The sequence below is a fragment of the Ornithodoros turicata genome, chromosome 2, assembly GCF_037126465.1.
Source record: "Ornithodoros turicata isolate Travis chromosome 2, ASM3712646v1, whole genome shotgun sequence".
In the NCBI taxonomy this organism is placed as follows: domain Eukaryota; kingdom Metazoa; phylum Arthropoda; class Arachnida; order Ixodida; family Argasidae; genus Ornithodoros; species Ornithodoros turicata.
Window position 1 is genome coordinate 83605503 of NC_088202.1, and position 27248 is coordinate 83632750.

Here is a 27248-nt window from a genome sequence, read left to right on the forward strand (position 1 = left end):
GATACGGGTATGGAGTTTCTTGTATGTATAAATAAAATATATTTCGAGTGGGCCCTCCAAGCTTCTGAAAGCCCTAATTTACAATTACAATTACGTTGCAATAGACTTTAATGGTGCGTCCCCTCCGTGTACGTTAACAGTAAAAGCACTCGTAGATACATCCGCTCTATATTCTCTACTTTACTCGCCAAATTCGTGGAAGTGTAATACTTAGAATATCTTTCCTTGCCCTCGTTTTTCTTTGTTCTTTTTAGTCTTGCCCCGACCTGTTCGAAATTTCTTTCCAAGACCACCCTCTGTTAATTAACGAATTCAGATTTTGCTGAAACTACGAGCTCTTCAGATTTATCTGCCAATGCAGAGATAATTATTTTTCTTTTGTCTCACATATAGGCGCCTTTTTGTTCCATTCTTTTTATGATGACTTTGATGATTGGAAAGTATGTTTTATGAGTCGCGAAACTGTGCGCTATAATTTCGTGCAGAATAGCGTGGGGGCGATATATTTATTAGACGAAAGGAAAGAAAAACTGGGGAAACGGGGACGTGGGGAGTCAAGAATGAAACCCCGGAGAACAAAGAAGCCGATCACATGATTTGGTTTGAAAAGCCCCTCTCGGGAAGTGAATGGGACCAGCAGTCAACGACGCTTTAGGCTAAATAGCTGGAAAGATCCATGATTCATTGGCGCTTTCCGCATGCGAGGTAGTCAGCAGTAGTTTCCCGCGCCTGCACAGAGATCGTTGTTACAGTTTATTACATTTATAACATTTTATAACGTCATGACACAGAAGGCGCGTCCAAAATGCACTGTCGAAACAGCGCCGTGCTACCGGAATCAATTAGCCCTACGCATATGTTGAACTGTGAAACTTCTTCAACATCGGAAATAATCTCATCGTATGACGCGAGCTGATGGCTATAGACCTCTCCCTGTTTGTAAACAAATGACGTCATAGTGTTCGACAGCGCCACCAATTTGGTAGAGCTGAACTACGCTCGAAGCTAGGGGCGAACGAGGTCGCGCCCGAAAGCCACGGTCATGAGGGGAATACGATGGTCCCTGAAAGGGATGCCACCTTCGGTCCTACTTGTCGTTCAGTATGAGGCAGCGAACAAGTGCCCATTCGTGGAACCCAGCCCCCACCCAACCCCACCCCACTTCCGCTTTGTTTCGGTTTCAGTCTGTCTACCAACGTCCTGATGACGTTTCTTGGGTAGAGGTCTATTGAATTCTATTTCACCTAGCTTTAATGTCGTACGAACAGCACGCAGCACTTCTGCTTTACTGCCTCTGCACACAGTCTCACTGACACCAAAAGAAAACGTTAGTGTACTTCCCAACAGGAGTTCTGTCACTTTACGTATTTTTCCGACCCTTCGTTGCACGGCTTTTTTTTTTTTTTTTTTTTTTCACTGCGTTACACGGGGAAGTGCTTTCACAACTTACATTGAACGTTGAGCGTTGTGCCGTCGCTGATGTCACTCTTCGGTAAACTTGGATTGTCTGCGCGGCATGTGACGTTGAGCCCATGGTCTTTGGAACTAGCGATGAAGGATACGGTGCTTAATGTGTAGTTTTGAGCAGCGCCGGGAACATCTCTGACATCGAGCAAACGCTCATTTCCTTTGAACCATGCTATCCTTGCATGAGGACGAGCACCTTCTACTCGGCAGCGAATTTTGACTGCTTTTCCTGCGGACACAGGGTGAACGGTAGAACTGATCTTCACAAGGACTGGCTTCACTGCAATGGATTGAAATCTTCATTTGCTGGCTGCGAAAGGAACATTGTGAACCACACTGTCACGTTTACGAACCTCCCCATACCGTTATGAATACCGTGCCTAAAAAGTAATCGACATGGGTAATGGCATCCTAGACCTGTGATTTAATTCAATCACTGGCACATCTTGTACTATACTGCGCACTACCAGTGGAAAGGTGTGGCACAGTCACTCATGTGGCGATGGTTGATTTTCTACTCTCCAGGGACAGGTTGATTGATTGATAAAAAAAGGTTCAATCGTGGCATATTTGTCGACCATATGAGCTTGCTCTTCTTCCGGCGTCTCTCTGCAGTTACTACATTAGGACTCGTGCGCACGTGGTACCACTGACTGTTTGTGGACTTTTGAGGACCCTGTGCATATGTGAATTTACGGTGAGGGTAATGGTTGTGGGGTGCTTCAGGGGCGTCGGATGATGGGAGCAAGGAGGCAGCACCCCCCTTTCATACTCGGAGATCGAGCAGGCGCATCGTATATATGTAAGTACAATTTTACAGGATTTGAAGTTTCGCTAGTACAGCCATGCCTCGATTATCCGGACACCTCGGGAGTCGTCCCTTTTCGTCTGGATAACGAATTTACGGACAACCGCACCAAGCAAACTTACGCGGAAACCTGTTAAATTTGGGAGACGTCTTTACAGCTCAGGAAAGCGGAACAAGGAAAGGATCGTTACTTCAAAAATTCATGCGTTGTGAGCTGCTTGAAATTAGTAGGCACGCCTGTGACAAAACTTTAGTCGCAGTTATGGCAACTGCTGCGTCACCCTGCTGTTCAAAGAAGCGTAATACCTCAGAAAGTTGGTCCGCGCACATGTTTTTGACTTTTTACAAATGTGTTTCGCATAGGCCAAAAGACAGGCGATGGTTTCGAACTGCCTGGACATTGACGTTCGCATGTGGATTTCTTGCGCGCGGTGGATACAGGGCCCCTCTTCTTATTTTTTACCATCTCTGCCGTGTGCCCGCACACACCAAAAGGGAGTGACCTCTGAAGAAAGGGAAGCCAAACAGTACAAAATGCCCGGTGAGCTGTGGCCTGTGGCCCCTTTTCAGGAATAATGTGAACACCGCACAGACAAGGGACAGAGGACGTTGACACGTCTCCGGATAAGCGAATCAGAATGACCTAGGCCCTGGAAGATTGGTCCCCCTACTTTCTGTCCTGGTATGGATAAGGAATTCCGGTTAACCGAGAAAAAATCCAAGGGTCGCAGGTTCGTTCCCGTTAATGAAGTCCGGATAACGAGTTTTCCGGATATCAGAACTCCATATAAGCAAGACAGGACGTTAAATATGGTCTGTTAAGCTTTCGGCGCACGTTAAAGAATCCTCGGGTGGTCAGAATTAATCCGCAGTCCGACCACTGTGACGTCGCTTATGATCTGAGTTGTCTCGCGACGCAAAGCTACGAATTATCGTTAACATATCAACGCTTTCACTTGTACGAAGTTTGCTGACTGCAAGTAACGTTTTCTTTGTGTGTGTGTGTGTTTAAGTAGTAAGGAAAACCCATTACGACGCATGAACATATTCACTGTTACTGTCACTATCCTCCTGTTATTCGCACGGACAAAGACCAGCCATTGCGTAATAAACTGAATGCCGTAAGTTAAAACATATTTGGAGTCATTTTGCACTGCGTGTAGGCTGTGTCGTCTGATTACGCCATCATTCTGCACAGCGAACTTTCCCAGCATACCAATCCTTCGTGCTCCATCTCGCCCCCCTCCCCCCCCCCCTCTTTGTGGCGATGGATTTCCTACGCCCCTTTAGCTGCTTATGCACCTTTCTATTTTCAAAACAGAGGCGATAGCGGCATCGTTACGTGCAGTTGCTCGCTGCTTGATATGCGAAGATTTGATTTTGGAGTGTTGGTAAATCACCTGCTTAACCGCCCCGGTCGAATGAACCCTGGGGTACCTGAAAAACTGAAGAAAATGACTGCGCCTATGCGAAACCCTTTCATTTCATTTCATGACGTCGTATGACCCTCATTTGTTGATAAGGTTAGGAGTATCTCGCTTTGTGACACTTATGCAGTGATGTTAATTGTCATAAAAAGGCGTATGCCCCGCGCTTTCTACAACGGTATCATTCCGTGCAATGACTGGGGTTAAGCGTTTTATGTTCAAGTTTTGTCGGCAGAGTATCGGTGATCAACTGTGTAAGAGGGTACACTCTAACGCACTCTCTAACACTACACTCTACGTGCCCGACGAAAGAAGGGGTTCATAAGAAACCGGAGGTCCAGAGACGCGCCTTCGGGAACCGTCTCATTCATGAGGTTCGGGCTGCAGCATTAATAGTTTTAAGCGGCGTGCACAGCGGATTTGCTAAGTCTCCGGGGGGTCGAACATCACTTCGTTTGTCTACTTCACGTCCCGTTTCTGCGCTGTTTTTTGTATCGTTTTGTGTCCCCTGTGAACACCCGCTTCGTCAGCCGACATACCCATCATTATCTACGAGATGTCTGTGTAACTTCCCTGTCGTCCGCATTTTGTCGTGCTCTCCTTCGTCTAAACGAAGGAGAGCACTTGCCTTCGAGAGAGTGAAGAGTCTGCCTTGCATTCGACGCATTTAAGTGAGTTGAACATAGGGGCATATGCCTTACTTAGATGACATACACATTTTGTTCGTGAATGACGTTCCCGCACAGCGCAAGCGCAACGGCTCGACCATGCACGGTTTAAGCATGCTGTCTCCGAGACAAGTTTAAACAGTGTTGCAAGCGAAGGTCCAAATGGTAGCGTGCAGGCAGGGAACCAGGCAGAAGAACGTCTCGGGTAACAAAACAACGTTTAATCACATGTTGAGGCGATGATGATGGCAGAATGTTTCGGCTCCTCTGGATCCCGCGCTTAAATATCTTACAGTCCGAAAACTGATGTCACAGTAGCTGATTGTATACAAGTTTAGACGTCAGCTCCGGTCCAAATAGTGTCTGGAAATGGGGCCAAACTTTCGATGTTTCCTGTCGTCGTGTCCTGAAGTCTGTAGGTCACGATGCTACCCGGTTATTGTTGGAGCCTCCAAGGTCCGGTTAGGTCCGGCTGACCGTCGGGATGAATAGATTGGTTATCCGCTCGTGACCCGCTTTCCCTAAATGTTGTGTTGCAGAATGTAGGAACGGGTTCACGTGGCATGGCGAATTGAAGCAAACAACAGCTACATCCCCCACACTGCCACCTGTGCTGTGTACGCGCCACCAACGTGGACACTGAATCAGCCCATCGAACAGCAGTCTATCCTTGGCATTGATAACAAAAATAGCATACCACCTGTCGCTGCATGTAAAGTTACCCTGCACCACATTCATGCCTTCCATAGAACGGAAATATACACTGATGGGTCAATGCGGCAAGGCTCGTCGACAACGGCGTACTATGTCCCTAGCTACGACTTCGAGCATGCATCTCTGCTTCCGTATGAAACGTCGTCTGTTGAAGCTGAGCTGTTTGCTATTCTTGCCGCCTTGAAACATATGTCTGCTTCTCCGCCTTGTGCCTTGACAGTATTCACTTACAGTAAAGCGGCCCTAGCTATATCCTGCTATCTTACTCCGTCAAGATCGTCTGCAACGTGCATTCCATGGTCCTCGTAATGTACAATGAGCTCGTGTCTTCGGGTCACACTGTGTGATTTCAATGGTTCCGAGCCATGTTGCCTCCGTGGCAATACCCGCGCTGACGCAGCGGCGAAACGTGCATGCCCGTGCTTCTCAGCCGATTGGCGGAGTACACATCGACATCCGCCTGAAATCTGCAACTACGCCGCTTCAATACTGTCAGCACGAGGGTGCTTGATAAGGACGTTGCCAGGATCAACCACTTCTTGGGGTCCATTGACCAAACGATGGAGTATATTATCTGCAGTCGTGTCTCAAGGAGGGAAGAATCTGTCATCCATCGGCTCCTCAACGTCGCATGCACTCCGTCACTGCTATTCAAAATGGACCAGCAAGACACACCCATATGTTCTACCCGCAACATCGAGGCAGACATTCGACACCTTCTTCTCGATTGCCGCCGTTTCAAAACCTTCCGCGACAAGCTCAAGTCTCACCTGACCAGCCTTGGACACTCAAACATAACTCTTGCAACATTACGCAGCGGTGGTATAACCGCAGCGCTTCTCCACTGTCTGCGGGAGACAGGTCTTCTCAGCAGCCTGCGACATCGTGGGTGGGACGGCGGATGACCCCTGACCTTTGACCATACATCGTCTGCCTCTGACTACCCCAGGAACTTGAATACTCACTAAGGAGTTAGTTACAAAGGAATAGCAAGCCCTCCATTCTGGCTGACTTTTCCTGCCAAAATGAATATATTCCCCCTCACCCTGTGAACCTTCTCCTCTTGGCCACGAAAACTAAAGAAAAGTCGATATGGATACCTCATGAACTTCTCGCGAACGGAAGCAATGTTTTGCTTTAGGACGGTGGAGGCAGTGTTCCAGTAGACGCTTGCTTTCGTCCGTGTTCTGTCATGTCATCGATCTGGCGTGGTTTGCATGGTGTTGTTATAGGCAGTCCTCCTAGTTTCCTCCTAGTTTCCTCCTGTTTAGGAGGTTGTTGCAGTTCGTCCTGTTTTGTGTGTGCCTTTTGTCTGTGTTTCTGGCTGCGGCGGTGTGAACTTGTCATGTACCGACTTCCTCAACTTCGGACCCTCAGTTGTTATAGGCGTTTCACATTTTCAGATTGCCACGTGTCTATGTGGCAAGGCACAGGTATGTACCTGGACCTTTTTGTCACTCGTTACTCGCTACATGGTCACCATTTATATTCTTTGTCGCATGATGCATGGGAAACGATGCAGCCTCCGTTGGGTACCAGCACAGCTAAACACAGGCAGCAACTGTATTGGCACACTGAAAAAAACTTTTGGATGACATGTGGCATCAGGAAAGACTGGGAAAACGGAATGCAGGTAACAGGTGAGCGTGGAACTCTCTCTCTCTCTCTCTCTGAGAGGCGAGTTTGTTCATCTTGCTTGTTTCTCTCTCCCGTATAGAAGAACTCATAAACGGTTACTGCATCTTTCGTTCTGCAAGGTTGAATATACAGTTAATTAATTAGCTCGTTACTTGAGCTCTGTGTCACGTACGCACACAGATGTGCATACTTCATTACTCACTTTGTGAGAAACAAATGTAGTGAAATCATTCGTTTGCTTTGTTTTTCGTGTCTTTATGGCGCCAAGGCGCCGATCGACGGTTGAAAATTCAGCGAGAGGGCACGGAAACGGTAAAGGAGAGCGAGAAAGGGCAACATGCACTTCTGGAAGACCCCCAAAATGAGGGGGTGATCTGTACCTCTTGATCTTAGCGGGTTTGTGGTACCCTGTAAATGAGGGGTTACATTATTGCCTTGGGGTAGTGGGCCGCACGTTACGTGGCGAATTTCCCCATTTATTATCATTAGTTTATTTGTTGTTGTTGTTCTTACATTATTGCAATTTTTTACCCTCTCAATAAGTGGTATCCATTGGTACCAGATTTAGAGTGCACTCCTATATGCATGCAGCCGCTCATAAACCATTTTTTATAAAGTATTTCAGCTGGCCGCCAATAATCCACCGGTAGTATCGACGAAACAACGATATGAATCCTAGCTCACATACTCAAAAGCAACGGCTAAACCCTGAATGTTCCAAGTCAAACAATTAAATTGATATAGTTCAAAGTGCGCCGATACATACGCGTGAAGTGCCCAAGAAATGTTGAAGTTACTCACAGTTGATATCTAGACTTACTCCGCTGGTGACCGAAGGAGCCATGTCGGTATTAGAACCGCGGCATTGAAGTTCTGCCATGTAATCACTTCGGTTTAAGGGTCCGTAATGGAGTTCATTTCTCACATATCCTTGCGGTTGGACAGCGTAACTGTCATCCACGAGGTTTCCTCCTTTCCACCATGTCACTTGTGGAAGAGGGCTTCCTGCAAAAGACGCGAAATCGCGTGTACTCAGAAAGAAAGTCTATAGCCATTCAGTTGTGCATGTAGCAATGAGCATCACGAAATTAAGTTTTACGAGTTAGGTAGGTCCCCGTGCTCCACGTGCATTTACAAAGAAGGATTAAACACCAGGAGAAGCATAAAACGTAGCAAACACATGATCATCCGTCCCACTAAATTGGAAACTAAAGCTAGATCTGAATGCGTCGTAAAAGTAAGGTATTACGCGGCAGTTGAGGTGGCGAAGCGAAGTGAATCCTATTGGCGCTGAAATCTGGCACAGTGATTTGAATGTCAGCGACAGGCATACACTGAGTATCTGAAGAACAGATTGCCGCATCGGTAGATTCACCACGCGCAATGGAATAGCTCAATTTATTTCTTGGCTTTTCACTACGTACACACAATACTTTACTTGATGTCGATGATTCAGGTGGAAGAGCTTTCAGAGAACAAAGAAGTTTAAACAAGTAATGCCGAGCTGAAAATTGTAAAAATGAAACAGCTGGCTGTAGTGGCTCAATGGGCTTCATATTTGACTATTAACAAAGAATTACAGGGAGATGAAATTATGGAAAGGGTTCCCGAATGCAAAGGGATTTACCGAAATATTTCATAGGAATCAGACGTTTAGAACGCGCTTGAACTATTAAACCGTGCACAAATGACTTTTTTGCGTTGAAATTCTCACTTGTATTTTATAATTAGTCAAAACCTTTCATCAGTGTAAATTCATGGTCAAAATTAATCCACACACACGACCACTGTGGCGTCGCTCATGATCACAGTTGCCTCGCGACGTAAAGCTCGGAATTATTATTAGTATGAATTCATGCCACGGCTTTTTCCCTGCTTTTTTTTTTTTTTTTACGTAGCTTAATTTCCAGGCTGTGTGGAATTGGTGAAGGAGGTAATACCTGTACACTCTTTACTGTTGCAGATCGTGTTGCCGCATATTAGCTGCGACACGTTCAGATTTAGCCTTGCACACATTTGCGTCCCCTTTCTTTTTTTGTCTTTGTCTTTTTGCTGCCAATAAATCCTCCCCCCCCCCCCCCACTTAGACATTTTGCAACCGAAATAAAGCCGCTCGAGGGTATCTCGAAATGTTTTCGTATATCCTGAAATGTTTTCGCACCTTGTAGCACTGAAAGCTTGAAAAAATGACAATTTTTGTCTGCTTTAATACGAGTGGTGAAATTCTCGACAGACTTACAGCAAAAAGGACTAGTCTGCCTTCTGTATCGACGTGTATACTCTATGGTCACGACCTATCTTCCCCATACCTCACCCTATATTAACGCATCGCCAACGACGGCGTTGGGAAGATACATTCTCGTGAGGTCCCCGTTAGAGGCGCAACAGAATTCCCGTCATTTTGACTTCGTTGTGGAAGGACTCGCCTCATGCGGCCGCTCTCGAAAATATGTCCGAACTACACGGAAGGAACAACTTTTAGAACGGCAGGGCACATCGAAACATATGTCCTCCTCGATCCTCCTACTGTACCCCTCAGACATTGAGACGGGCTGAGAGATAAATTGATTGATTGAGACATTGATCTCAATGCTCAAGAGCACAGGCTGACGTGTCCCTTAAGGATAACGAAATGTATACAGTAAGAGTAACGCGCTAAACAATAGCAAATACTTGACGATGTTACGGTGTGTTTCGCCGCTTCAGCTGCGACACCCTACCCCAGTGGTTCGACCCCCTTCATGACCCCCCCCCCCCCGTCTTCCGATCTCAGCGAATGAACGTTAGCCAAAACGATACACTGACATTTTATTGGAGCTACATTCAGAGCGAGTTCTCTAGGCCAAAAAGTCTTGCACAACTGCATGCTTCACCGACAACGCTCGCGAAACGGATTTCTTAGGTTTTTGGCGACCACTCTAACTCGAGAAGACGCCAATGCGTGGTGCACCGTGAAGGCGGGGCGTCCGTGTATGCCGCTATAGACGCAGACGCTGTTGCTTTTAGTTGGAGTGTGTGCATCTCACGACATAGATTTTGGCCCTCGTGCACAAGTGAAAGCAGGCGTGAAAGCGAGGCTGTGTGATTCATCGAAAACGTCGCGTACCTTACATGCAAGCGTATTTATGAGAAATCACCGGGTCTGCTGCCACGGGCTTCCTGGTAACGTAGAATAGCAGGCACAGCGTGGCATTTTCTTTAACTGTGTTGGCCGCTTCAAGATCCCCTTCAGAACGTGTCGCCACCCACAGTTTAGGAACCACTGCTCTACCCCATTGCCTCTCAGTAACGGGGTCTACTTTTCGCCTCCGGGGGGACGAGTTGGAAGTTTGCGCCCCTCCCCTCGTATTCTGGCTTCCTGAAATGTGTCTTTTTTGCGCCCGTTTAGACGGGCTTAAGGGGGGTGTTGCCCCACTCTCCCCAGTCTACGCCGGCCCTATTGCCTCTGATTGGGAATGGATGATATGACGTTGTGTGGAATGTACATGGATACTACAGGGGAGGAGACCTATAAAGACATATGGATCTAGCTCGCTGACGTCGACATATGAGAACACCGCTCGCGAAAACAGTGTATCCGTATTCCTGTGTGCGCCAAACTGTATATTCAGCCTCATCGCCATAGTCATAAGCGAACAGTGTCGCCGATACAGTATATAAGCAGAGGTGAGTGCGGGTAAGCAAACATGGACCCGCACCCGCACGGTACACGCGCGTGTGTGACCCGCACCCGCAAGAATTTAGTACTGTCTGTATACCCGCATTGGGACCCGACGGGGGAAGTGAGCGGTATACACGTGCTCGGCCGCCAGATCGAACCCCCGTTTTCTTGTTCACCCTATGGGTGATGAAGATGACGATGCGGGCACTATACACCAGCCTTACCCCAAATCAATGGATGCGTTCCTTTTGTTCGTTATTGAACGTCCCCTCGTCCACTTTACCGCTGTTTCTATTTTAAAACAATGGAAATTCTGAGTGTTAGCTAGGTGTCTCGGACTGCTTCAATTGTATGCTAATAAAACTGCAATTCAACAAAGAGCCATATATGTCTGCATTAATAATCGAACTCGCCCGCCAGCACTTGCCTGCTGCAGTCTGGCACATGAATTTATACGGCCAACGACATAGGGCACTGCTGTGGTCGCGTGTGACAGAGAGGGATTACTTAGTTGGCCATGGAGTGCGGATATACCCGCATTACCCGCGGTCGCATGCGATCGCGAATTCCTACCCGCGAATCGTGACGATGTGCGGGTAACTGCGGGTACGCGCGGGTATATCCGCACCCGCGCTCAGCTCTACATATAAGCTTGCGCCACACGTTCTTGTGAGTTCTTCGCCTGTCATAACGTCACCGTATCTGGATGTATGTAACTTTTGTATTAGCTGATTTGGGCTTCAACACCCACACACATACACACACACACATTCGATGGTGATGGGGTGGGCGATTCACCGCCGCTGAGGCGGTACACTGCCCTATTTCGCGTTGGGTGAGGATGAAGGAATGATGATGGGGCTGTCAAAGAGCCGTCGCCAGACCGGTGGAGCACAAGTATTCCGCCAGAAGACGAAGGCCCTGCGTCTGGTGGGCAGCGTTCGACCACGGACCGAGAATCTTCGCTAGGTTGAACGGCCGCTTGTCAATGCGTTGCATAGAGAGTTCCATTAGGGCACGCTCGTGGTGGTATTGCCCACAAGCCAGGATGAGGTGGCTGAGGTCGCCGTGCACTCCACAAGTGGGGCAGAGGGAAGACGAGGTGGAGCCGAGACGGTGTTGAAAGGCAGGTGTAAAGGCAACGTTGAGCCTCATGCGGTGGAAGAGATCAGTTAAGGGACGCGGTAGTCGCGGAGGAAGGACGAGAGAAAGCTTGTGGTCTACATCAGAGAGAAGGGAGTGAGCTATGTCGTGTTCCCACTGAGCCTGCATCTTGGGACCGGTGAGGGTCGAGAGGAGGTGTCTTCGGTCGCCCGACGTCATCATTATCGGGGAAAGAGCTGCGTGCTGATGGGCGTTCAATGCGGCTCTGTCTGCTTCTTCGTTGCCGCTGATACCGACATGTCCGGAGATCCACTGCAATACTACAGTGTGCCCTGCAATGGTAGCCTTCTTATAAGCTTGCAGGATGTCAAAGACAACAGGACCGAGGAGTCCACGTATCCCCAAATTGGCCACACACTGGAGCGCGGGTCTTGAGTCTGTAAAGACGACCCAGGACTGAGCTGGACTGGCTGATATTTTTTGCATAGGAAATAGAATGGCGTAAAGCTCGGCACACGTAGACGGTGTTCTGTGAGAAAGACGGTGACCACAGGGGACTGACTGAGATGGAATGACAAATGCCGAGGACGATCCACCCCGAGCAGATGGCCCGTCAGTGAAAACTGACGTTGACGCCGTGTAGTTGTCGTTCATCATGGCCAGGGTAAGCTGCTTGGCGACACACGAGGCTGTATCCCTTTTCCTTCCATGCAGGCCAGGAACAGTTAGGCGGCTGACTGGGCTTGCCGGAGACCATGGAGGGGCACTAGGAGCCACTGTCTTCACTACGAAACGCGGGACGATGGGCTTCAGCTGAGTCATCACCGTCATCAACACCCAAATTGTTAAGTAATGGCTTATTTTACATTCTTTCATTGTACGTACCATTTGTGAGTTCATTAAAATGTCAGTGTATTTTTCAACAGTCGTATTTATGAATCTATCGAGTGAGGCAGATAGCTAGGGGCATCGAGTCCGTCACTGACGATTGTCATCTGCACCCTTCCCCCCGGTCTTCCTGCCTCATATTCCGCACTGTTAGAAGAAGAGGTATAGAAGAGGTATAAGGAAGGTATAAACAAGGGCAAATCTACCATGTATATACCTCACGAACGTCTATACCCCGTTTAAACCACGTGGGAGGTATAAATCACCGAGGCTATACCTTCCACGCCAGCTGAGGGTATAACAAGATACTCCTCGCTTGCGTATATACCTTCAGTATTGTGCATAGCTTTAGATATGAACCTGCGGTACAACATTATTTTGTGGTGGAGAAAGAACCATCTCAGCTCAGCAGTAATTTAATTAAGAAGCACAGTCAGTAATACAATTGCATCGTAATTAATAGGGACAGTGGTTTATAGCAGCGTGCTATCTGTTCCTAAAATGACGAAATCTGCGCGTCCTCACTCATATACAGGGTTAGTCTAGCAAACTTTACATATTTTGATCGCATCGTAAAAATAGAAGACGGGGTTTATCCAACACCAAACTTTGCAGTCTCGTAGCCATTTGTCTTAAGTTTCGTTGGAATTTTTTGTGAGCATTATGGTCCTGTAGAAGAAAAATTAAAAATCAAGCAAAATTTCACTCTATGGATTTTCTATCGCCTATCTTACTCAAAAGCCGCCATTTTCTGCTGTGTGCGCTTCATTTTCATTTCACCACACACAGGTGGCACCAGCATACATAACAAGACTGGAACAAGAGGATTGGTGCATATCGTCAGAATCGGCCTGTCACATCGTTGTAGGCAGCGCTACCTGTGTGAAGTGATGTGAACGTGAAGCAGACACAAGAAAAAATGGCGGTGTTTGTGTGGGATAGGCCATTGAAAATGCATGGGGCGAGATTTTGCTTTAGTTTAGTTTTCTTTCTACATGACCATAGCGCGTACACAAAATTCGAATGAAACTTCAGGTAAGTGGCTATCAGTCTGCAAAGTTTGGGATGGGCCAAATCTAGTCTTCTATTTTTACGGTGCGATCGAAATATGTAAAGTTGTAATGTTTGCTACAATGACCCTGTAGTTGCTCGCCGTGTGAAGGCGCCCCATCATTTCGCGAAGCCACGATGTACTATACCAGTATCTGTTCTCCACCAAATCCTTCCACGTTGCTTCTTGCGTGGCGAGTAATCTGCACGAGCTCTCCTCTACGTTTTACACCTGCACTTTGTAAATATCCGTTTGTGGATACGTTTGTGTGCGTGCGTATCCGTCTCTTTCTCTCTTTCCTTCTCGCGGTATTTGCTATTAAAGCACTTGTCGCTCAATATTATATTGTTCTAATTTTGCTACGAGCTGGATCAGAAAAGTGACACTAAAATAAATCGAATATTCCAGTTGTCGAAGATTGCACCCCGGGTTTGAAAATATACCATCAAGGGTATATACAGGGTGTCTTCTTTTCTTCGATACAGATTTTCCAGAAAAAAACTGTAAGGGCTATAGAAATCCTGTTTTCACTTGTATCATCTCTGGGCCGACGGACGTTCTTGACCATCCGTTGCTCAACCGTCGAATGACTAATTCCCAATAAATCTTTAATTAACTTTTTAATTATAAAAGATACTGAGATATTCGACTCCGGGAGACGAATTACCATTTATTTAAAGCCAGGACTAACATGCGTGTGCCCTGAACAGAAGCCCAAGCCCAGCGCGAGACACGCGCATACAGTCTTCCTCCTCTTCTGCAGAGACGGCCAAACATATGTAACACTTCTCCCCCCCCCCCCCCCACACACACAGTCCAACTGTTCACTTGAGACACTGATAATACTGAGGCCGACTCAAACGGCGTCCGTAGGATGAAGTGTACGGTGCCCGCTTTTTTTTCTAGACGGGCCGGCGGTTCAGAGTCTGTGGTGGGTGCCGGAGTTGCCGCGGCCGAGAGCCAGTGAGGTAGACTCCGTGAACGGGTCCGAGGTGCATCTCCAGCGCCTGTATCCGGGGTACCGGGCGTCACCGTAGGCTCGTGTACTAAATCTTCGGTAGTGGTGGGGAACTTGCAGGTCTCAGCTAATTGTGGAGTTGGTTGTGGAGTTCGTTTTGATAGGCTGAAGTTAGTGGAACGTTAACTGCTGGTCTGAGGCGGTCCACATGCCGACGGAACACCTTCCCCTCCTGTGTGATTCCTTCATAGGATCGCAGTTCAAACTTTCGATAAATTGTTCCTTTGCACCACTTTTGAGAACCAGAAGAGTAATCCCTCAACCAGACAACCTGGCCGTCTTGAAAAATATTGAAGTCGCCCGCAGGTTTTTCCTGTTCTTGAGATTGTACCTTCCTCGAATCGTGAACGAGCGAGTCCATTAGGGTCCTCAAATTCCTCCCAAACATCATTTCCGCGGGCGTCTTGTTGGTTGTGGAGTGGACGGAGGTGTGCTGGCTGAACAAAAACCTCGACAGCCGGCACTGAATGCTGCCCTGCTGTTGTTTCTTTAGCGACCTCTTCAGCTCTTGCACCATCCTTTCCGCCTGTCCGTTTGTGGACGGATGGTACGGGGCGCTGGTCACTTGTCGAATCCCGTTGCGGTGGAAGAAACTCTTCATTTCATCAGACACAAATGTCGTTGCATTATCAGATACTACCAGCTGCGGTAACCCAAGCGTTGCGAAAATGGAACGCAGAGCGTCAATGATAGTTGCGCTTGACACGTTGGAAACGGCTCGAACTTCAAGCCATTTCGTTGTGGAGTCCACCACGACGAGGTAGTTCTGGCCCTGGATGGGCCCTGCCAAATCCATGTGGATGACCTGCCACGGATCCGTCGCCCGAGACCATGCTGGTGCCGGATAGCTGGCTGGTAGCCTGGCGTGCATCTGGCAAGTATCGCAACTTCTCACGGTATCCTCGATGGCAGAATCCAGCCCGGGCCACCAGAAGTAGCTCCTCGCAGTTGTTCCAGTGAGAATATCTGTTCCTTTCGGTCACGTGGCATAGTAGCCGTTTTCAGAACAAAAATCCGTTCGATAGATCGTCCGCAAAAAAATCGTGAAGGAACAACATTTTTTTTCTTTATTTTGTTCATGGCGCATCCAAGGTATATCTAAGCTGGTAGCGAAAACAAGCGAAAATACCGAATCAGACCCATCGGCAAGGCTACTATCTTATGAGGCGCGAGCGATCCTGTCCTGCGTGTTGGTAGTAAAGGTACGATCGTAAACAAAAAAATAACTTTACAACATGGGCATGGCTTGTGTGTGTACTAATAGGTTATTCATAATTGCAATGTAGAAAAAACCTTCTGTTGCTCCACTCGTGCACATATACGAAATCATCTACCACCCGAGTACATTTCCGTATCCCGCTCCTTTGCGCATGTGTCACAGTGGGCGTGTTTATCTGTGCATCTCTGTATCCGTGCCGTGTGTCCGTGCATTGTAACACGGAATTCATACACTTTTTGGGTTAAACAGGAAGCGACGTTCACATCTCAGAGTTGTAGACCAAGATTAAGACGTGTGAACAGATGAATACAATGCATCCCCTGTTGCTGGCCTCGCGAAATATATATATATATATATATAAGGTGATGAGCGGCCATGATAGCGTGAGTGTTAGCAGGAGTCAGCTGTGCACCAAACGATTTCATGTTTTGTTGCAATGGACCCATAGTGGCCACTCATTGAATAAATGCAAACGTCTAATCACTACGTGCACGTATAGCTCTACGTGAGAAATGGACATTAAGTAAGCCATCATAATTTCTGTGTGGTCATCACAATGCCCTTCTGTTTGGAGTTGTCAAAATCTGTGATAACTGTATGTATTTCGAATTGATATGTTTCATTAAACCTGATATGATTTATTTTTCTGTGTTCTCGTCTGGTATTGTTGCCTGGGTGAGGAAAAGGGAATACAACGCAAACGGAGTGCGCGAACGTAAACGTGCCATGGCTAATTATACACTACTTATTATTCATACTGCTGACGTCATCTCTGACGTCATTTATTTACAATCGTAGTAGTCCGCGCAACGGATACATGGCGCTGACCGCCTCTATCATGGCGTCATTCTGAAGACAGAGGGCCTATGGGAGTTGCGCTACCTGTTTAGATATACCTTGGCGCATCTTCAGAGACGCGTCTTTCCTTCAGCCCCAATGTGAGAGGATGAAAGAGCACACTACCGCCTCTTGCATCCTGGAATAAGATTAGAGGGAAATAGAAAATGCAACCCAAGAGAAGGGGCACTTTCGATAGCGTCACACGATGCATTTGTTTTTGTTTTGTTTCCGCAAGTTAAAGCTCGTCTTCGACGCATGAGGCGGCACTGTGCTCCTTCACCCTTTCACATTGGGGGTGAAGGAAAGACACGTCTCCAAAGATGCGCAATAAACGAAATAAAGAAGAAAAAAAAACGGTGTTCACGAATTTTTTGCGGATGATCTGTCGAACGGATTTTTGTTCTGAAAACGGCAACGACATCAGGTGACCGAAAGGAACAGATGTTCTCATTGGGACAACTTCGTAGCTTTTATAATTAAACAGTTAACGATTTTTAGCTAATTAGTCATTCAACGGTTGAGCAACAGATGTCCAAGAACGTCCGCCGGTCCAGAGATGACAGAAGTGAAAACAGGATGTCTATAGGATGTTAATCTGTATCGAAGAAAAAAAGACACCCTGTATGTTTATACCACGAGGTACAAATAATATACCTTCAGAGAGGTATAAAGTTACTATACCTCGAAGGATGTATAGCGCTTATACCTGAAAATGCATGCTCCCTGGGACAAGACGTTTATACCCTAAAAGGCATAAATTTTTCTAACAGTGCAGAGGAAACGAAATTTAGTATGAAACATGTGCGCGGATGAATCACGTCACACGTCACGCGAAAAAAGAGTACACAATGCGATCGTTGTAAAACACTCACATTCAGGTTGTCGGCGATCAATACGCACGGCCGTGCGCTGCCGTCGCAGGAGAGACAATTTCACTGTTTTGTTCACCTAATGCTTTGCTCCGTGGCGTTATGGTCGCAACATTATGGATTTCAGCATGTTGCAGCTGAAAAGCCATTTCACCTTAATTATGCTTTCGCGGGAGAATCACAAAAGCTGCTAGATTACAGTCATAAAACTGCAGCGTCAGCAATTTCAGCTATGCGTCTCTTCTCTTTGTAACAGCGTCCTGTTGTTGCTTCTGTTACATATTCAGAGATTATCGCAAGCGTGATTCAATGCCGTTGAGACCGGTTGCACACAACTGTTTTTCTCGGCCATGTTTTTAACGGAGCCAAGTCGGGACTCGTAGGAATCTACGTAGCTTGATTGCCTCTATAATCTGTTTTTAAAGGACACGGCCTAGTAAAAGGCTCGTGTGAAACTGGCAAAAGGCCATTTTCATACATGTTTGAAGAATATGTGTATAAACATGTATGAAAAGGGTCGTACAAGCAGGAAAGGATAACATTTATTTGCAGCAACCAACCATCAATTTCGCGTGTTTTTGTAGGAGGCCTGCAAAAAGAATTTGCTTCTTCTCGTAATTTTGTCGCGTGTTTCTTTTCTTTCTTTTTTTTTTCGTTACCCACTTTAGGTTATTTTATTATTTTAATTATTAGAATGCTTAACATGCAATTCTGCGGAGCGGTAAACGAGCCGCCGCGTATTTCCTCGTCTGAATATTAGCGCTGAAAGCCTGGCAGGTTAGTATTAGTTCGATAAATATTATAAACAATAATTATCCACACAAAAACGCGTGCCCCATGTATTTGGCCCGACGCGCTAATGTTTTATTAAACGTGACCTCCAGGCGCAACGGCTAACTGACTTGGTGGTGGTGGTGGCGGCGGAACTGCTTGCCGTAGTCTGCAATGCTCAGACGGGCAACGCCAAGACTATCGCAGGAGGAGGGGGGATCACGCATAATGGCAAACACTGGCGAATCCAGGGGGGACTGTCCCCCTGGATCTGTACACGGTGCGAGCGGTATACGGGGAAAAAGGAATGTCACAAACTTGTCCGTGCCCTCTGTTCCCGTGACGCCAGCGTTCCCGCTCGAGCTGAGTTTCCGGCGCAGATAGGAGTGAGCCCACAAGTGCTATCGCATTAAAACTTCGTCCCGGCAGTTGATCTTATGATGACCGTTTGACGACCTAGGAGGTTTCGTCCAGGTTCGGTGTCTTTGGAGAAATCGACCGCCTCGACGCCGAAGAAATCAAACGAAAGGCAAGATTTCTGGTAGCTGTGCTTTAGATGAACGTTTTCCCGACTAACTCTGTACATTTTAGCGAGTTCGAACAAAATGTATGACCAAGACCACATTGGTTGCGGAGAGACGTTTCTTTACCCTCTCGTTGTAGAAAAAGGCATAAAGGAAGTTTTTCCCAATATACAAATAGCCCTTCAGTCTGTCTTAGCATGATGATCAGCAACGGCTCATGCGAGTGCTCATTTTCGAAGATGAACCTTATTAAGAGCATGCACCTGACAACAATGACACATAAGAGGCTGAACGGGTGGGGCAACAACAACAACAATAGATGATAACGATGAGATGGGGTGTTTCAACGCGCGGGGGCAGGGGGATATATTTAATAGAACAAAGAAAAAAAGGAAGGAAGGTCAGCCAAACGGTATGTCGGCTCGGTATTCTGCAAAAAAAGAAACGCAATGGCAAGATTTAGGAAATAAAGGATAAACTAACAAAAAGTGGAAGAAGGATGGGATACATTAAATATGAATAAGATTTAAAAAAAAATATTAGGGTAATGTCTATGGAGGTGAGAGGTGAGGCTGCGGCACAGACGAATGAGATGACAAGACTTGATTTCACAGGCTGTACATGAGACTTGTGTCGCTGAGGAACGTCAAAACTGCTTTGGTCACAGACCGCTGTGTGGGATGTCGTACAGGGCCCAGCAGAGTGACCAGAGTTTGTGCACCACAGTTTGTGCACCGCAGCTAGAGTAGGCGTCACCTGAGTGTGGCTCGAGAAGTGTCGAATCTGAGCCAGTCGAGGAGATGATGTGAAATATCAGCTTCAACAGCGCAAGCAGGGCATTTGTGGCGATGAAACTCACCACTCTCCAAGGTAAAAAATAAAGTTGTTGTAGGGCATTTGGGCGAGTGGAGAAGACTGGTTTTGTAGAGAAGCAGAGGGGTCCTAACGACATTAAGTCGTAGTCGGTGTAGAATGGAGGCTTCTCGACGCGAGTAGAGGTGTGTGACAACGAAACCAGAGGTGATCCTTTAATCGGACAGCGCCCTCCTGAAACTGCCGAGTGCCGCTGTGGCGGATTCGGCGTATCTGTAATCGACATGCTGAGGCAGAAAGTGGTAGTGAACAGTTATTGAAGGTCACGTCCCCATGTGCCCGACGTGTAAGGCGTCTGCGCGGGTGCTTCTGTGCAGGCCGATGTGACTAGGTACCCATTGGAAACAGAGGCTATAACCCGTGGATATAAGTTGGTTGTATGTTGCGATTATCATGGTGTCTAGGTCGCCGATTGTTCTGGTACAATAATTTGCCAGAACCTCTAGCGCCGCCTTACTTTTCGTGAACACAGTCCATGCTTCAGGCGCTGATCCCGCCATGTGGTTCAACGCGGTCAATATGACGAAGAGCTCCGACTCGAGAGATGACGTTTCGTAGGGAAGTTTCTGTGCTACTTCGAGGTTTTCGTGTGGGATGTAAAAGGCTGCTGTTGATCCGCTTTGAGACTCTGATCCATCGGCATATATAGATAGGGAGTCGTTGAGAGTAAACGGAGCTGAGCTTCTCCAGCGTAAGTGGATGAACAACAATGGGTGGTGCAGAGCTTTTCTTTAGAAGACCAGGAATGTGGTCACATACAGGAGGCCTGCGAAGAGTCCTGCGAAGTGTATTGGCGGGTCATAGGAACGCATTGAAGCTGTGGTGGGGAGGCACACCTGCAGGCTATGAACAGCGTAGCAAAGCTAGAGTCCGGACAGTCGATATCGATGAGTCGTAGAAAACGGTAGGGGTGCTGCCTGACGTACCGCGCATCAATCCGGAGTGCTTCCTCGTCCCGTAGGACGTATGCTGGCGTTTCGCGCGCCTCTACTAGGACAGAGTAGGTCTCTGTCGTTTTGGGAACCGCCAAACAGACGCGGAGGATTCGGGCCTGAATATTGAGAAGCTCACCCTCTCCGCATACGCTGAAGCCGTGTAGAATAGGCAGGTTGTACCGCAATGTGCCCAGAATCAACGCAGTGTGCACGCGACAGAGGTCAGCGCACGAAGGGCCCCACGATGATCCAGCAATGCAACCTAGAGCATTTACGAAACCGCTTGTCTTGGTGGCTATTGTTTTTACGTGCCGGGACCACGTCATGCTTCTGTCTAATGTCACTTCGTGCTTGCAGTGGTGCTTGTAATCCAATGCGCTTGCAATGAAGCACAAAAACCAGCGGTGCCCAACTAACGAACCAGGGAGACTTTTGGAATGAGCGTCGGGTGAATGCTATGCCAACGGCCTTAATTGGGGAGACCGATAAGCCTCGGTGGGCAAGGCATTCTACAATAGAATCCAAGGCGCTTTGTAACCGGCGCTGGATAGTGTCTCCACGGGTGGCAGAGGCCCATATGCAGATTGTCGTTGTTGACCATTGAAAGGGACATTATAAGGCAAATTGATTTTACAGAGCTAATTTCAGATTTTTCAGTGAAGAAATCCCTGGGGGTTTCAATTCACCCTGGGAGTGCACTGTAGTTGAATTATGCACACTATACATTTTGGAGAGCAGTACCTTAACATATCGAATCAACCAAAGCATGCTCCTGTACTCCAATAGGCGTATACTGAGCAGAGCAACGGTAAGCGTTCAGTTATGCAAAAGACAACAAAAGAAAGAGCTTTGAAAACTTCATTTCCTTTCATATATGTGTCGCATCTTCATGATGTACACTTGCAGATCAAGCGTTATGTGAATGAGCCTCCACACCATCCTGTCCCGAGGCACGGATGTACATGCACCACTGCACATGAAATTGTTCACAACAGAACTATCTCAGAGTTATACGTAACTGGTTGCGGGGTAACGAGTTACTTTTTTGAGGAACGAAGTATTGACTTGGACGGGTTGCGAACCGCTAGGGAAGTATGGAGGGAATTGCCTCAGGACGAGAGCCGCCGATATTTCGAACAGAGACTGTTCTTCTTCTGGGCACCGTCCTCATCATTGGCATGGGATTTAAAGGGTTAGGTATGACGTATTAAAGGGTCATGCGAATTGTGCGTCAACAGCCCGGGGGTTAGAAAGGGTCTGTTCAGGCTTTTACGGCCGAAGTGAATGGCGGCTTTGTTAGAGTGTGGAGGAGGTTATGTGAATGAAGTACTGACTTGACTAGCATTCACTTAGTTACTTTTCTAAAATTTGTAGCTAGTAACGTATGTCGTTACAAAAAGAGACAGCTTGTTACTGCAAGTTACCTGTTACCTTTCTTTTCTTCCCCCCCCCCCCCTTTTTCCCCCCTCTGTTCGCCTTTCGATGAGTATGGACCGCCCTTTGAAATGGGCAAACCAGCCATGTACTTCACACGTGGTGTTCTGACCTGGATGTTGGGTCAGCAGGTTCCCGATGTACATGTCACCGATCACATAGCGCCTTCTGGAAGAACCACCTCGTGGGACTTTGGAATAGCGGTGTTACAAGGTTGTGAGGACGTTCTGTGGGGACGTTCTATGAGGACATTCTGTTACGAGGACGAAAGTTTGCGCGGTCGTATTTATTTTATTACACAGTGATTGGTAACCACAATTTTTTATAGGTTTCTCTGGCGTAAATCCTTTACTCTGAGGCAGCGGAGGTCTGTGCACCAACGAGGTATCGGTCAAGGAAGTATCACGTCATGCACGAAAATGTGACTGACGTTTTAGAGCACCCACCCTGTACATATCGTCTGCTGCGGTTTCGCGGCGGCAGGGTCCCTATAGGATGAGGCCTTGGAACTGCAATTTACATTTCTCAATTTGGTGTCCCATTCTAGTGATCCGCTGTAATGAGCGGCCATTTTCGTTTCGCCGACTCCGATTATCCCCCGCTGTAGTGCCGCATCTCCGCCACTGTCTCCGCACACGTGCGTTGTGCCAAGGGACCAGACGATAACTACTCCACCGGAAGAAGTCCAAGCACTCGTATATCCGGCGTGCTGGTTGGCGTTGCGAAAACCGATCAATGCCCAGTACGCATGGTATAGAGGTTAGCGTCATGAACTGGTTAACATTACATATTTTCGTGTCCAGAGGTTGCGTATCTGATTGGGTTCGCTTTATTCCAGGGCAATAGGGAAGTTTGCACTCGGTTCTTCGCGGTTTAGAGCGTTTTCAGAAAATATCTGGGGTCTGGTGAACGCAGGGCTGGAGAAGTTGTGGGTGATGTACTAATACACGTCGTCACGCAACGGCACGTGAAAACCGCTTTGGTAGGCCGGGATCTTAAAGGAGCGCTGGAGTGACCTCAAAAATATTTTTTGTTTGTTTGTTTGTTTACCGCCGCAGCGTGTTTTGCAACGAATACAGAGCACGCGCTAGGCTCTGCTCTGTTCCGTGGTGGTGGTGTGTGTGTGTGTGGGGAGGGGGGGGGGCGTAGGTCTGTGTTCCGCACACCTTTAAAAATCCTCTCCTCGTGCAAAGAGCGCGTCGCCGAACAAGAGGATGTCGTGACGTATCATGGGCTCCGGCACGTGACCAGTGACGTACAGCGGCACGGCTCAAGCATATAAGCGGCGCGTGAGCTGAGAGAAAAAAAAAAGAGAGAAAAAGCCACAGAGCCGTTTCGACGTCACGCACCGATCGTGTCTGTCGTACGCGACTGCTTTCTCGCACTGTTTTTGGTAATGCGATGGCGAAGTGACAATACACCGCAGAGCGAAAATATTTTGCATGGTGACTCCTGGAGGACAGCTTCACGAGTGAGGCAGGGTTTTGAGCCACGTTAATTGTCACTTCATTGCTCCTTTAAATAAACTTCCCTTCACGCTCTCGGCAAATCACACGGGAAAAGCTTGCTACGGTAATTCACAGGTTGAACATATATGCTACGGCAATACAATAATTCACAGGTTGAAGACCTAGGCCTTGCTAGGTCTTGCTAGTGGGGACCTAAGGTACGTTCCAGCGTAACAATGCTGCAATGTGATATAGACGTGATTACTTACCACCTTCTGCGTCGCATATGAGGCGGATAGTGGACCCCTGATTGTAGGGTCCAACAACACCGACCAGACGTTGTCCATACTCGTCCACGATGATAACTTCTTTTGGAGGCACTGAAAAAATAAAATAAAAGAATGCAGCCCATTATTATAACGCATATCGTGCTACTCTTAAACATCGCTATTGACAAGTGCATGATCAACACACGAAAGATGATCAACACACATGATCAACACACGAAAGTTTTCGAAATGATTTCGCATGAAATAGATTTCGTTGCCTTTCAAGCGACAGCGCTTGGATTAGGAATGTCTGTAAACTACGCGCTGCTGCCCAGAAGTGTTTATGGGAGGGTTTAGTCTATCTTTGATATTGCGGAGGAGGTGGTATGCCTCTACATGAATCTTAATCGACAATGACGGAATGTCCCCGAGGTCTGACCGAGCTGGGGAGATTCTCAATCCGTGGTTTCACTCCAGGACTGCTTTGCCATCGCCATCCACCGCAATGCACCGCAATTTGGAAGCCAGCGGTGGCGCTAGTCATCGGCCTGCTTGTTGCTTCTTGCAAGCGGGCGTAACCGGAATACACTCAATATGCGTCGTCTTCTTTCACCATGTGCATGAAACTACACAGGAAGAACGCCACCGATTGGCGCCGGACTTTCGTCGTCATTATCAGTGATGAACGCGGAGCAAAATGGCACTACAGTTTCAGAATCGACCGGGATGGAGGAGATAGTCCCTTTAAAATTCAAATTTCCGCTGTCCAATCACGATTAAGATCCCTCGTGCTGATGCATAGCGCGCCTAGCGGATCGTACAGAGGGGTTTCTGCACAGGAATTGTTGATTATGACATGGTCGCTCAAATCTAGCAGGTCCTGGATGGAACTGACGAAGTGCCTGACTGGACGCGTGGTGGTAGTGGCGCGTCGTCGCAATCTTTTGCCACTTCGTGGTTGGTGCATTTCTTGTTGTCATAGTCATTATTGCGCTGTCCAAAGAGCCGGAATCCAAGGGTAATCCGTTCAGAATTCACTTCTTGTCCTGCTGGTGGACACCATTTTGATGCAATTCGCCAGCTGATCGACGCCTATCTGGCGCCCATTGTAATCAACGGGATTGGAGGTAGTCAGTGCAACAAGCAGGCACACATGACACAATGATCAGAGGCCGGCACGTCTCGGAGTCTGCGAGTTCGACGCCCCTTGGCGCGAAACGCATAAATAGCCGTTCCAGTTGTAGCACCGAATTATTTATTTGCTATGCCAAGTATGGGTGGTCGGTTACACGACAACGAACCTATCTTTCGCCGCACTCGCACTTCCGTCAGGGGCCCTGCCCCTGCCCCAGCTGCCCTTTATGGGAGCTATGGATGATCTCAGTGTCGTCTGTAGTGCGATAAACTTTGATGCTCAAAATTAGGGGGATCAACCCAGGACGACTGCAGTGTTGAGATGTCATCGTGCTTCCCGAAATTTCACAACGTGTCTGAGGCTTTCAAAGACCTCATCATCTTCGAACTTTCTACTACTGGGGAATCGAAGATGCTGCGGAACATTCGCAATTTTAACTCGGCCCTTGGAATGGCTTCAATGGACGCCCCAGTTGGGCCTCCAAGGGTACACTCTTAAACCCGTACCTTTTATTGTAACTTTTAGAAACATGTAACTTCTATATAGACGTAGATTTCGAGATTTCTTATAGGTTACAACACTGTAACGTATATTTAGAGGTTAAAAGCGACCAAAGTCATGTCTTTACAACACGAATAGAAGTTAGATCTCGGAAAAAACAAAAACAGCTTGTTGTAACTTATAAATGTACCCTCTACTCCGACACTGTAACTTCTAAGCGAAATCTCCAACGATAATTTCTTTGTTAGTTTCTTATCGTTTGTTTTCCTTCTGTTTTTCAGCATAATGCCGCGTTTCAGCCTCCCATTCGAGACGACAGTTGCGAATCTACGCTGTCATTTTTTATCTGTTTCAGTGTCATCTATACGTCGATTACATGTTATCAATGCTGTATGAACACAGATTATAAGGTCGCAGTCTGAAATAGTGATAGTATGTTTCTTTCCAAAGGGTGGAAAACCATTGTCAATGCCGCAACCACCAAGATTTCCGATTTCGCTGCGTAGCCGAGCTTGGTCTAGGTCTATCCACACAGAGAGCGGTTTCCTTGAAACGCTTAACGCTCGTCGTCTGTCCGTTAACAAGTGTAATCTGTTTTAATCAGTGGTTTTCCTCGCGTTTATCATAGTATCGTCAGGAACAACGGAAACGCTAGATGTCGCTAGCAAACAAGGATATTTTCGGTGTTCTCAGGGGAAAGTGTAGTGAGTGCGAAGATTGCAAAGAATATATAACCGAAAACGAACGTCACCACCGCAGCCCTAATTCACACACTTCATACACTGGGTAAGTGTACAATTTGTGCTAGGTACGTGCGTTATTTTGATAGCAAGAGCTCTTAGCGCATGTTTGTGGTGATTATGGCAAGCGTTTTGCGGTCCTGCATATGAACGCCACTTACGCTTGCTACTTTTCTGCTCTTACTTGGTCGCCAAGTCAATACACCGGCGTGCATTTTGCCAGGTGCGGATATATGCATCGAGATATATAATTCGCAGCTTTCTACTTGTTGTATTCTTACGATATTCTAAGACTCAATCGCGGAGTGAACGCCTTCCCGCATTTATGCTGCTTTGTACCTTGTGCTTTGTACGGATTTGAATGGTTCCGTAAATGTTACTCTCATTGCCCAAACTTTTGTTCCCAGGATCCCACATGCAGGTTCACATACCGTCACCAGCGCAATGCAGTACCTCACAAACTCGTCCCAGAGCGCCTCCAACGCTGATAACGCAGTAATGTAGTGTCTCCTGCGTTACTGTACACTCATATTCCTCAAGGTTGTGTGCGTTTTATGTAATACTGTGTTGCCATTTGCGCTCGCCTCTGCAACACGAATGTGGAATACATTTTTTTCTGCTGCAATTCTCCATTTCGTTGGGTCTGTTCAGCTTAGCAAACATAGGTCAGTTGTTTTGACTCGCTGGCTTCCTCGCACTTTTATGCATTGCTTCTCACTTAGAAGATAGTTCTTTTTTCCACATACATGGTAAAGCGGCCACGGTTTCTCCTCACATCAGAATCGCACTTGTGCACAATGTGTCACCTCTCGACAGACTTCTGTTTTTGTAATATACATATGTTCAAGATCTCTTTTTCTGCTGGTTCATTTTGGTACCTTGGTGTGTTCTGTAAATGTCTGTCCATATCCCCCGCACAGGGTGTTTGTTTTTATTCGCATCACACCAGCGCTCATTTGACAGGTGGGTTATGTTAATTTTTGCAAATTAACCCATCCGTAGTTACAAACATTTCCGACATGTCCTGACGCATGTGTTTGTAACTACGGATCGATTAATTAGCAAAAATTCACATAAACCACCTGCCAAATGAGCGCTACTCAGTTGCGAATAAAAATGAACATCCTGTATAAAAAGCCGCACGTTGGCGTAACCTTTACGGGCAGGTGCTGGATTGAAGGCCGTAACCTCTAATTAGCGGGTTTCCTTGTAACTTTTATAAAAGGCACTGCTCAGAGGGTACCTG

The 27248-nt window shown here is 47.2% G+C and overlaps 1 protein-coding gene across 1 annotated transcript in view; it reads right to left on the reverse strand.

Annotated features, from left to right (window-relative positions):
- LOC135385630 (basement membrane-specific heparan sulfate proteoglycan core protein-like) overlaps window positions 1-27248 on the reverse strand; it is a 206151-nt gene that overhangs the window by 17387 nt on the left and 161516 nt on the right. Inside the window, exons 3-5 of the mRNA XM_064615076.1 lie at window positions 23627-23737; window positions 7524-7727; window positions 1451-1747 (exon numbers count right to left, since the gene is read on the reverse strand). Coding sequence (XP_064471146.1) covers window positions 1451-1747; window positions 7524-7727; window positions 23627-23737 — 612 coding nt within the window. The remainder of the gene's footprint in view (window positions 1-1450; window positions 1748-7523; window positions 7728-23626; window positions 23738-27248) is intronic.